General features: G+C 27.5%; 1 protein-coding gene across 4 annotated transcripts; it reads left to right on the top strand.

The window, feature by feature from the left end:
- LOC18598701 (peptidyl-tRNA hydrolase, mitochondrial) lies at positions 7,135–12,329 on the top strand. Of its 4 annotated transcripts, XM_018122325.1 has the most exons (10): positions 7,135–7,153; positions 7,271–7,326; positions 7,438–7,559; positions 7,650–7,734; positions 7,835–7,902; positions 9,041–9,091; positions 9,217–9,290; positions 10,476–10,534; positions 10,624–10,700; positions 11,891–12,329. In XM_018122325.1, the coding sequence occupies exons 3-10, from the start codon at positions 7,461–7,463 to the stop codon at positions 12,020–12,022; spliced, it is 645 nt and encodes a 214-aa protein (XP_017977814.1). In that variant the 5' UTR covers positions 7,135–7,153; positions 7,271–7,326; positions 7,438–7,460; the 3' UTR covers positions 12,023–12,329. The 4 variants fall into 4 exon arrangements, with proteins under 4 accessions (XP_017977814.1, XP_017977813.1, XP_017977816.1 ...); XM_018122324.1 differs by lacking the exon at positions 7,135–7,153 and having other exon boundaries at positions 7,227–7,326; XM_018122327.1 differs by lacking the exon at positions 7,135–7,153 and having other exon boundaries at positions 7,228–7,326; positions 7,459–7,559.

The following is a 12,524-nucleotide window of genomic DNA, read 5'->3' as shown; positions in this document are numbered from 1 at the left end:
ATTTTTCCTTTACCTTTCATAGCTAGCATTTATTTCAAGAAAAATATTTTACTTTGATTCATTATTTTCATACTTAGTGATTTATTGTTGGAAATTTGTTTTTGGTGTTAAAAAACATTTTTGAATGAAAAAGGTTTGATTTTGATAAATAGATTTTTTAAAAAAAATTTTATAAATACTAATTCACCCCCTCTTAGTATATTGTTATTGAGACTTCTACACTAACAATTAGGTTTTAACATATTCATATTATTGGTTTCATCATCATGCATGCATAACTTTTAAAAATTGCATAAAATAAGTCTATTAAATGCATATACTACTGAATGATTGTGAACTTTTATCTAAATTAGTTTTCTCGAGCCATCAAAAGAAAACTAGTTGGTCATATCTTAGGTAATTGCATTCATAGGTTTTCATAAACCTTGGTCATAACTCCCTTGGTTTCTCCATTTTGCCTTCGTCTTCTATCTTTGGGATTTACATAAAATTATATCCTAATCTAATCTTTTATAAACTATATAACTTTTACATAATTTAGAAAAAAAATTTTGAGTTACATTTGAGAGGAGTAAGATGAGAAGAGAATTTTAGAAACTTGTAAAATATAACTATTTCAAAAATACCATAAAAAATATAACTATACATTCATTTACATCCAATAGGCCTAAGTTCATAATCATCACATATGACCATCCATACATCCATAATCAAACAATGAAATAAAACATATGTTCAATTCAAGTTATTGATCTTATATGTTTGTTTAAACTATTATTAGGCAAATAATTTGAAAATAGTGATTCAAAACCTTTAGTGCTAAAAGTTCTCTCTTCAAATTAGGTAAGTTACTAAAATCATTTTAGTAAAGTTTTATTTCTTTAAGAGATCAAGTCTTAATATCTTGGGACCATTAGCATGTTTGGTTGGGGAATGAAATAGTCATTCCACCTATTCTTAATCTTTCTTTAATATGTTATTTGGTTGGAAGGAATGACCATTCCTTCAAATAGTCATTGAGGGAGATGGGGGAATAGCTACTACCAAGGTTTTCTTGGTATTGGCTATTTCAAGATGTAAGGAATAAAGTAAAAAATTTAGTGAACAAAAATGGCCTTAATTAATTTTAATAAAATACAATTTATTCATTTTTTTTAATTTCTTTCTCTCTATCCAACTACCTTTCTCCTTCTCTCATTAAATTAAAATGAATTTGAAATTAAAAAGATTAAGTTTTAATTATAAATTATAAAAAGCTAATATTTTAAACTTAAAAATTAAATTAAAATTTTAATAATAAAATATCTTACAAATAAAGAATAAAATAAAATAATAAAATTAATGTTTTTATTATAAATTATTAACATTTTAAATGAAATATAGATTATTAATATTTTGTAAATTAAAATAAATAATCATATAAACATTTAAATAACAATGTTTTTAGTATTTTTAATAAAATATTAAAATAATAAATATTTTTAATTTAAAAATTAAATATTATAATAAATTATATTTTTTTCATTTATCACTTATTCCTTAGTTATTTTTAAAATTATTCCTGCCAACCAAACAATAGAATAATTTATAATAATAATAATAATTTATATCCTATTTCATTCTTATAAATCAAACTACATAATAACTATTCATTTCTTATTCTATTCTTACAGAATAATTATTCCATTCTCACTTTATTTTTTTTGTGAACCAAACACACCCTATGTGTTACTTGAAGTTGTCAATTTACTACTATTTGCCGCAAATGACATTATTCCTCCATTTAAATCATTTAAGGTTTCTTTATTCTCTTATTATCACGTGGAATGAATTTTATTTCATACCCCAAAGAAAAAAAAAACTTCATTCCAAGTATAAGAAATCTTGTGTTCTAACAATTGAGTTGGTTTATTGGTTTAACACGTCAAAACTCTGTACAAAATTTAAGTTAAAACATGCTCTGTGTCATTTATTATTATATAAAATGAATGCAATTGAGCTACTTCAAAAAGAGATTATACATCAAGGATTAAGCACTTATAAAAAAAAAAAAGTACTTCCTATCAAAGGTATTATCAAAAATAGAGTTCAAACCAAATACTATTGTTTTCAAGACCAGCCTTGAAACCTCTAAATTGAAATGTCAAGCATAAACGCAATTCCGCCAAATAGCATAAAAGGAATAAATGTAAAAGATTGATTTACCCTTTTATAAAAATAATCATAATTTATTATAAAAAAATTATATTCATTATAATTAAATTTTTTATTTTTATTTTATTTTAATTAATTGAAGTTTTAATAATGTTTTCATTATAATTTTTTCTTTTTTCTTTCTTTTTCGTTCTTCCTCACCAACTAATCAGGGACAGCTCAATAATCTTAAAAGCGTAAAGCAAAATATTCAAATGAGGTCTTTTTTATTGAAGTTAAGAAAAAAAATTATTAAAATTTTATTCTTCTAGTTTTTTGAGATGCAAAATTTCTAATTAAACTTTTATAATCGAATTCTTCTAATATTTCTTTAATAATTTCTAATTAATTATTTTTATTACTTGTAAAAAATTTATCTAAGTGCTCTTTTTGAGATTGTATTAAACTTTCAATTTTTCTTTTTTAAGCTTTGAATAACCAGATTCATATTTTCGATTTGATATATTCAAATATTTATTATGAAGTATATAAAATATTTAGTTATTGTAATTATCTTATATTTTTTACATGTCTAATATAAAATCAACAATCAAAATTTTTAATTTAAATAAATCAACTATCACATAAAATAAAGACAATATGACAATATAACAATATAATACAAACTCTAACTTAAAGTAAAAAACTATGCAAAGATTAGAATAATAATACTTAATTGTTGAATGTTTATTGCAAGCCGCAAATGAGGCTCATTGCTTTATGAAAATTATAGCATAACAAACTTTCTACGTATTTTTTGGAGGAAAATTGAAATTAAAGGATGAAAGTGCAAATGAGCAAGAAGAATTCAAAAATGGATATTATAAATTGAAAAAAAAAATTAGTTTTATATATAAGGAAAAATAATTGTTGAAAATATTAAATACATATTACGTTAGTTGATTGGAATAACAAAAATAGGTGAGAAAAAAATAACAGGTTGAAGATCATTAAATAAATATTACCATTAGTTGATTAGAAATAGAAAAAATAGTTGAGAATTAATAGCATTGTAAGAATTGGAAAGTGATAAACAAAGTGGAGATTTATTAGGCATATAATTTGAGAAATGAGAGAATGTCATTTTATTAATTATCTTTGACTTTTACATATTTTTAATAAAAAATAAAATAATTAGTTGAGAATTAATAGGGGTGTGAAAGTGACAAAAAATAAAAATATATTAGGCATTAGAGAATAAGTAAATATTTTATTAATTATCTTAATTTTTATATATTTTTTATATAATTAATTATATTATATTATATTATAAAAATATTAGGCTTTTTCAAATTTGAAGCCTAAAGCCTTTTGCTTGAGTGGCCTTACCCAAGGACCAGCCCTACAACTAATTGATGATGGGTGAATGACGCAATCTAGTCTCCGACCAAGCAACGCTACTAATGACTAGATTTGGCTAGTGGCGCTCCATAACATCCTTGCAACAAAGAGATTGAGTTGCTTAGACTTGAGCCAATGACGCGTCATTCTATGCAATGACGGAGTCAAGATTTCACGTTTAGAGAGGCGAAAACAATGTCTATAAAATAGTTTAATGCAAGTAACTTAAATAAAAAAAATTATATGAAAATTACACAAATAATTTCAATTATGTATTAAGTACAAAATAAAGATATTTTTTAATAATTATTGTATGTTGAGATTGTGCATCATTAATTGAGCTCAACTGTTTTTCATAGAAATAGAGTTGAAGGCATCTATCACCGAATCAATGTCAAAGCTTCGAATGATTTTCTTTGCAATGAGAATAATCAACAAATTTTTAAGAAAATCATTTGATATTTTATTACGAGTTTTGTTCTTAATGAGTTTTATAGCAAAAAATGCACACTTTAATCTTACAGTGGAAACTAGAAGAATTAAGACAAACCGGATTAATCTGTTAACAATGAAGTAAACTTTTGATATTGCTGTCTTCATCAACACTTGACATAGCTCAAAAAGTGCAAATATATTTTTTAAAGCCTGCTTATGAAAAATGTCAAGCTTGAATAAATTCAATTGATAGCTTAAATACATTTTATCATGATTAGTACAATCATCAAGTAATATTTATTTTCAAGGTTGCAAATACTTTCAATATCAAATGATTCGAAATCATTCTAAGGGTCCAAAGATGTGCTAAGAGTGAATAAACCAAACTTACCAATTATAATGATATGAAAATTGAGTTTTGTTTCTATTTGATAAAAAGAAAAGAAAACAAAAAAGGGTGGTTGTGAGGTTTTGGGGAAGTGGGGTTTGGAAATAATTCTAGTGCAATAGGTTTTTTTTAAGTTCTAAGTCTATTAAAATTAGTTGTTGACTAATTGTTGTAGGATATCTCACCAAACAAAAAATTATTATAGAGGTAAAATTATAAAATTCCAAAAATTAAAGGTACAATATAAAAATTTTAAAATTTTTGTAGAGGCAAAATATAAAATTTCAAAAAATAAAGATATGTTTTAAAATTTTAAAATTTTTGGAGGGTGGGGGCATTACTAGCCCTTTCCTCTCTGCCTCTAATTCTATGGCTAACGGTAGTAGATCTAGTTGTTTGGCTCCTTTTACCAGTCTTTCTTAATTGAATTTGGCCATTGGAAGTTCATTTTGTCACTTTCGACAATCATAGCTTTCTGTCAATATAATTTAGTAATCTTTTTAACCATGTGGTCGAATCTAATTGTCAACTATATACTTTCTCGTATGCTTAGGACAAAGTAATTGGATAATAAAATTTAAACAATAATTTAAATTTAAATTTAAATAATAAAAAACAAATATCTCAAACATCAACTTAAATAATTAAAAATAAATACTGAAATAACAACTTAAACAACATTACAAATTTACAATAACAAGGCAACAACATTACAAGTTTAATTGTCCTTAATTACATGAAGTTAAAAAAAATAATTAGTTTCCAAAACTATTTTAATCGTACAACTTCTTTTTAGGTATATATATCATGAGTTTATATAAACAAAAGTATATATATTATAATTAATAATTTTATAAGTTATAATTTTTTTTAATATTAACACAAAATAAAAAGTAAATATGTTTATATTTAAAGTATATATACTAAAAGTATATATATAATAATTATTATTATTATATTCTTTATAAATTAACACAATATATAAAGCATATATCTTAAAAGACATTGCAAGTTAATTAATAATAATAGTTTTATGAATTAATTTAATTACATATATAAGTTTGCCCTTAATTACATGAAATTAAAAAAAAAACTATATTCCAAAACTATAGTAAAACCTCTATAAATTAATACTTTTTGGACTATGAAAATTTATTAATTAATCAAGACATTATTTAATCAATAAATTAATAATTTATTAATTTATACATAAATTAATAAATAATTAGTTTATCAAGGTTTTTTTTATTTTTTCCAAAATATTGAACTTAATACATATATTGTGTATTGTGAATTGTGATTATACGAATATTATTTAATTACTAAATTACGAATTATTATTATTTGTAACGAGCAAATTAATAAGAACGCCATGAGAAATAACAGAAAAGATGAAATTAAAGACGATAATTCTATACTGGAACCTATCTTACACAAAGATGAAATCAAAGCAATAATCACATTGCATAATTTTTCTTACAATACGAGAACATTACGTCAGAGCTTCTTAATACACTAAGAAAAATTAGAGATAAAGTCTAAGAAGACATCAATTTTAAGAAGAAACAAGTAACATTGAAATTATATTTTATAAAAGTCTCTTAATTGAGTCATGTATATGTATAATTTTGATATATAAGGAGATTATTAAATTATATATCAAGTGAGACCTATGTGTTTTTTTCAAATGCATTATCTTATAAATTTAGTCAATTATTAATTTACTACATTGGTCCCAAGTCAGAATCGACTAAAAATATTATATAATTGAGATTATTAACTTATCGAGTATTAATTTATAGAGGTTTTATTGTATTCTAATCTCACAACTTCTCTTTAGGTATATATATTATAAGCTTATCTAAACAAAGACATATATATTATTAATTAATAATTTTATAAGTTATAATTTTGTTAAAGTTAACACAAAATAGAAATATGTTTATATTTAAATTGTATATACTAAAAGTATATATATAATAATAGTAATTATATTTTTTTTATAAATTAATACAATATATAGAGTATATATATTAAAAGACATTACAAGTTAATTAATAATTATAATTTTATAAATTAATTTAATTAATTATATGAGTTTATCCTTAATTACATGAAATTAAAAAAATAGTTAAGTTCTCACAATTGACAACTTCTCTTTAATATATATATTATAAGTTTATATAAATAACGATATATATATTATAATTATTAATTTTATAAATTATAATTTTTTAACATTAACATAAAATAAAAAATAAATATGTTTTTATTAAAAGTATACATATATATATATAATAATTATATTATTTTGTAATGTAATATAATATTTATATTATTTAAACATAATTAATAATTTAATAATTTTTTAATTTAAATATATTAATGACATCACATTAATAATTTGACAGACTATATTTCTTATCTATCCGTGAATTTCTAACAAAATGAATTGTTTGTAAAGTTTTAAATATTAATTTAATTATCTATTATATGTTATATAAATAATAATAACAAATTTATAAATAAGTATAGGTTCGGGTATCTAAGAAACTCAAAAATCAACATAATCGAATTTGAATATCGAGTATTTAAGAGATGGTATCCAACTCGATGCGGATAATAAAATTACCACTTGAATCTAGCTTAAATTTAATTATAAAATATCTTAATTCTATATAACTAGATCAGATATCCACAAGTATCCTATAATAGATACCCGTTGCCATCCATTCCCACGAAAAGAGGATACTATTTTTTGAAGTGTGATGGATTTTAGAGATTCAGAGGAGACAGGTGAAAAAACATTTTATGGTCAACAATATAATTTTTTTTTGAAAAAAAATAAAAACTTTTGTGAAAAAAATTTTGAACTTCGCATACCGAACCTTTCTTTTTCCCTACATTTCCCAGCCAGTAATGTCTAGCCGTCGAGCCGCGTGGCAAAGGGGAAATCAGGCCTCTCCCAGGTTTCTTTCTCCCTCGCACGTTTCGTTGTTTTCCTTCGTTTGGTCTCTGCCTCATTCCAAGTCCCTCTCCCATTGTTTTTTCTCATAATTTCTTTTTCTTTTTCCTCATAGACTATTTCCATGATCAAACAGAGATGATTACTAGGCGATGCTTTTGTAGCGGTGCTCCACGGCCATGGCTGTTTTTGGGTTTAGGTAACCCTGGCGATAAATATAAAGGAACTAGACACAATGTACGGCACATTGCCAAGTTTCTCATAGTTCTTTCTTTTCTTTTTTTAGCATTTTTAACAGTATTTAACTTCCCATTTTACTTGAAGCAGGTGGGTTTCGAGATGATTGACAAATTTGCTGAAACTCAAGGGGTTGAAATGAATACCCTTCACTGCAAGGCTATCTTTGGACAAGGTCTTTCATCTTCTTCAATTTCTTTTCTTTTTTTTTTTTTTTAAAAGAATTTCTGTTTTTTTGTGTATGTGAAATATCATTGCTCTTTGATGACTATCAGGTTTTGTGGGTGATTCAGCTGTTCTCCTTGCTAAGCCTCAAACTTACATGAACTTGAGTGGTGAATCCGTGAGCGCTTTGAACATATTATTTCTTAGTTTAGCATGTTCAAAGCATTTTCATTCCTGCGATTATTGGTTTCTTAAAATCACAATACAGAACCATATAACAATGATTAAATTTGTTTGCTACTGTTAACTTGCTTTTTTCATGTTTGATATATGAAGAAACAATCAAAAAATGCCTTCTGCACTAGCAATATTTCATAATTTATAAGACAGGGCTGGAATCGAGGATAATCATTGAACATTCTTATTTTCCATTGTTTTTAATTGAAGATTTTCAATGGCTTACTTTTGTTTGCCTATTGGTTTCTTTAATGCCTAACATTTCAGTGTCACAATCTTGATTTTTATAGAGACACAAGGCTTCTTGTTTGGTCATTTGACATGTTTAGCTTTTAACTCTGCACAACAAATTGGAAAAGTATTTGGCTTTTGCAGCCTTTCCACCTATATCCGGTTTTTGATGGATCAGTAGCCAATCCCTTTGCAATCAAGTTTTTCAATTTTTGTTTTCTAAGGAGGAGCTCTCGTATTTTGAGCTGCAACGTTCATGGCTTATTTGGTGCATCGCTGCATCATTGCACCTTTTATGTGCTTCTTTGTTTTATCATTGAGTTTTGGGGAAATTACAAATAATTCAACAAGTAAGACCTTATTTAGAAGTGTGAAATTTATTCCATTGTGTTGTAGAATAAGTGAGCAATAGAATTCTATGATGTTACCAGTTAACAAATAATCTTCCTTAAAAGTTAAGCTGGAAAGGGCAAACAATAACAATTCATCACTTTAATAAAGTGATGTCAACTTATATGGGTTAAACATCCTGATTAAAGATTGTAATTTAAAGAGGCTTATTTATTTAAAAGAAAAAGAGTTTGTGGGGGAGGTGGAGTGGTTAATGTAGTGGGAATTGAAAAAACTCCTCCATTCCTTGTAAATCTCTATCTTTTTTGCGGAAACTTGTAAATTAGTTTGGTCAGGATCTCAGTAGATTGTTTTGTATCATTTGTTTGGAGGATAAATGTCTAATAATTTTGTGGTTAAAAAGTTATTGACTGTAGTTCGATGATACGTGTGTGAAATTTCATTAATAGACATCATACTAGCAATAACTTGTGCTCTCTTTTGCAAATTAATTGTAGACTGGACCACTTGCAGCTTACTACAAGCTACCCCTTAATCGAGTGATTGTGGTAAGTTTTCCATTCCCTGGCATTTATGTCTCTCCAAGGTTTTGATACTTCATTATGGTTTTGTTTATCACAAAAGATAATTGATAACATTTCGTAGTTGCTCGTGTAATGTTTTCCTGTTGTAGTTTCATGATGACATGGACTTACCATGTGGAGTGCTTCGTCTTCAAAACAAAGGTGGTCATGGAAGCCATAATGGGTAAGAATAGAGAATATTATGTACTTAACCCTAAGAAAACATTATATATAGAGTTGCATTGAATTTCTTGAGTCCTCTCCTTATCTCTTTACAAAATGCTTTGTTGCAGCACAAGCAATGTTTCAACCTCTACTATTTCTTTTGCTAAACATTTGCTCCCCACCTCAAGTGGTTAAGAGGAAAGGAACAAGAGGGGGCAAAGACATTGATGTCTATGGTATATATCATTAGGTGAATCATATCGAGTAAAAAAAAAAAAAACTTGTTAGTTAAAAGTGGTTCTCTCTTTGAGGTAATTAGTTCTGAGCCTAGGCCTCAGCCATCAGTCTGTTCTTTGCCCTAGTTAGCATTGGTCTTGAGGTTTTCAACATTCTTCTCCACAACCATAGCGTAGCTAGACGGTAACAGGCTGCAAGATAGTGAAGTTCTGCCCTGTTCTCAGTCTCCAATACCTAGTATGTCAATACTGTTTAAGCCATTTCTTTAATTGCTGAATTGGTTACTGCTGATGTTTTTGTGCCGCTGGACCTAAAGTAGTGGTGCAAAATCAGTATGTTGCTTTTTGAATGAAATGATGCTTGTCATTTCCTCAACATGGTTCAAACATGTGTTTGTGCAGATAGATGTCTATAGCCACTGCTGGTGCATGTGCATGCTTCTTTGATTTTGTTGTTTATTAAAATCTTTGTAATACGAGTCTTTAAGATCTGTGTCTAATATTCACTGTAATGATCTTGATTCAAAGTTTGTTGTTGAATCTAACCGTTCTAGTTTTGCAACTAGTTTATTAACTGCAAGGTATCATTCATTTTAGCATCAAAAGGTGTGCTTGTTTGGTATTAGTTGTAACGGTAAGGTTTCAAATGTCAAGCAAATCAATGTGACTTAACACCCTTATATCAACAAAATATTCTTGGATACTGGATTGATATGTAATGAATATGAACGATTTTTTGAAAAGTTATGTCATGTTCAATTAAAGAAAAATAAAGGAGGAGAAAGAGGAGTAAATTTCTGAATGTATGAGCCACTATATTGGTATATGTCCATGTTCTCTTAGTTTGCAAGATGTGGGCTATTCTTGTATATTTATTTATGTATTTGTGGTGTGTTTTGTTTTTCTTTATTTTAGAAATGCTTTTCTTTTGCTTGTGGAAACTAGCTCAGTATTGATTATTTTACTAGGTTGAAGAGTGTAATCTATCATTTTCGTGGGAACAGAGAGTTTGCACAGCTACGAATTGGTCAGTTTGAAATCCAATATTACTTGATCTAGTTCATCTCTGCTCTATTTCTTCATTGAATAGTTTAATTGTCATGATTTGTTTGTTAGGTATTGGTAGGCCGCCTGGTCAAATGGATCCTAAGGCATTTTTGCTGCAAAAGTTTAATGCATCAGCTCGAGAACGAGTAAGATTTAATACACTGCTTGATCATGCTTGACTATAATTAACTTATTTTTAAGGTGTTCACATCTTGTTCTGAAAAAGTTTTATTATAATACCTGATTTTGCACTTAAACTTTATAAAAAAAATATAATTAATCCCACCTACTTTTATTGCTTTTTTAGTAAAGGCTATGTGCTCTAAATTTAGTGCAGTCAAGCCATGGGGGTTACAGGATTTGGAATATTCCCTTAAAAATTTGTTTTACTTGGCAAAATAATTAGTTAAATATGCTGAATAAAGTTAATATGCGCAAGAGGTAATTCATTTAAAAAACATCTTTTTTTCAGTTCTTCTATTTTTCTTTTTGTACTTCCTTGCTTTTCTTCTTCCTTGTCGCCAGTGAGCTCACCACTGCCAGACTTTGCTAACTGGCCAGCTCTCCCTTGCCAATGCTTTATTTGGCGGCAGCTTGGCCAAATATGTTCAAATTGAGGCCATTTGGCTGGTCTGCTCTGGATTGAATGCAGCGCCAGCCAGCTTAATCCGGTCTGTTGGGGCCATTTTGGCCCCAGCAGGTCGAATCTGGATCTAATCTGGTGAAAACAAAGGTTTATTCCAAAAATTATGAACTCAAGGACAATAGTCCTATACATTGAAAATTCTTGGCATAAATTTGCAGGAAAAGTATTTCCTTATAATTGAAACAAGTATTTTGAGTTAAATATGTATCTGCAATGCGAACTGATATTCCAGAGCTTTTTTTTCCATTCAAAGTGTGAGAATATAATTTTGATACTGATGAAGGAAAAGGGTTCTAGCATTGTGAGAATATAATTTTGATACTGATGAAGGAAAAGGGTTCTAGCATTGTGATGTGTCACCCTGTTGATGTGAAGTATGCCTTCTTTATTGACATGTAGATTAGGGGAAGAAACCATTTAGACGTATGCACACATAGATTCTCATATATAGGTTTACATGATCCTTGGTGTGTATCTCCTTTTGCATATGCATCCTTGCTTTGTAACATATTTTGGGTTTGAATCATTCCGCCTGTTATTCGTTGATCCCTTGGTCTTTAATTTGATTCCTAGTTTTCCAAAGGCATTGCTTTTAGGATAAAGACATTGTTTAAAACTTAAATGGATTAAGCTTAATAATAATTTGGAGTGTCATTTTCATTGTGTACTTTGCCTTTGTTTTCGGACAAGATTGATACTGCTTTGCAAGAGGGAGTCGATGCACTGAAGCTTCTGTTATCAAAAGAGTTTACAGAAAGTGCAAGACGCTTCAACGCGGAACAAAAGTATAAGCATATAAGATTGCAAACGATGTCAACTTGAGTAACATTGGGTATTATTGTCAGCTTTTGGGATCATCTGTACAAGCATGTCTTACATTATGATGGGAACGTGGTAGATCGTGAGACAGTTTTGTGAATCAGCTATTTTTCTTTGCTTTGAAAGTGAAGTTTGGGGCATATTCTTGTTTTGATCACAAAGCTGGCAATGTAAATAAAATTTAATGTAGGAAAATGTTGGACCTTTTAGTAGCAACGTTGAATGTCTTAGAAGTGAATGTAAAAATGCAATAAATATGAAAGCTAAAATGTAAATATCGCTTTCTCTAAATTCTCTTATGTTTTGTTGATTAGGGTCTAAATCATTTACGAGTCTTTACATTGAGAGCCAACACTTGCTAAGGAACCATTGCTAGGCGAAGTGTTAAACACTGAGATTATATTTTGGAATAAGTTTTTGCATTCTATTTCTACTTACTTGATGGGAACAGTAAAGTAAAAATAAAAATTTCATCCAATAATGATTTAAGGATTACTCGAGATTA

This window comes from Theobroma cacao, chromosome 5, assembly GCF_000208745.1.
Source record: "Theobroma cacao cultivar B97-61/B2 chromosome 5, Criollo_cocoa_genome_V2, whole genome shotgun sequence".
Lineage (NCBI taxonomy): Eukaryota > Viridiplantae > Streptophyta > Magnoliopsida > Malvales > Malvaceae > Theobroma > Theobroma cacao.
The sequence above is the reverse complement of the archived record's forward strand: the minus strand, read 5'-3'. Positions and strand labels throughout refer to the sequence as shown.

Coding starts and splice junctions, on each gene's coding strand:
- LOC18598701 (XM_018122325.1), top strand. CDS start 7,461: ATGATTACTAGGCGATGCTTTTGTAGCGGTGCTCCACGGCCATGGCTG. Junction 9,092..9,216: donor CCCTTAATCGAGTGATTGTG/GTAAGTTTTCCA, acceptor TTCCTGTTGTAG/TTTCATGATGACATGGACTT. Junction 10,535..10,623: donor GTTTGCACAGCTACGAATTG/GTCAGTTTGAAA, acceptor TTTGTTTGTTAG/GTATTGGTAGGCCGCCTGGT.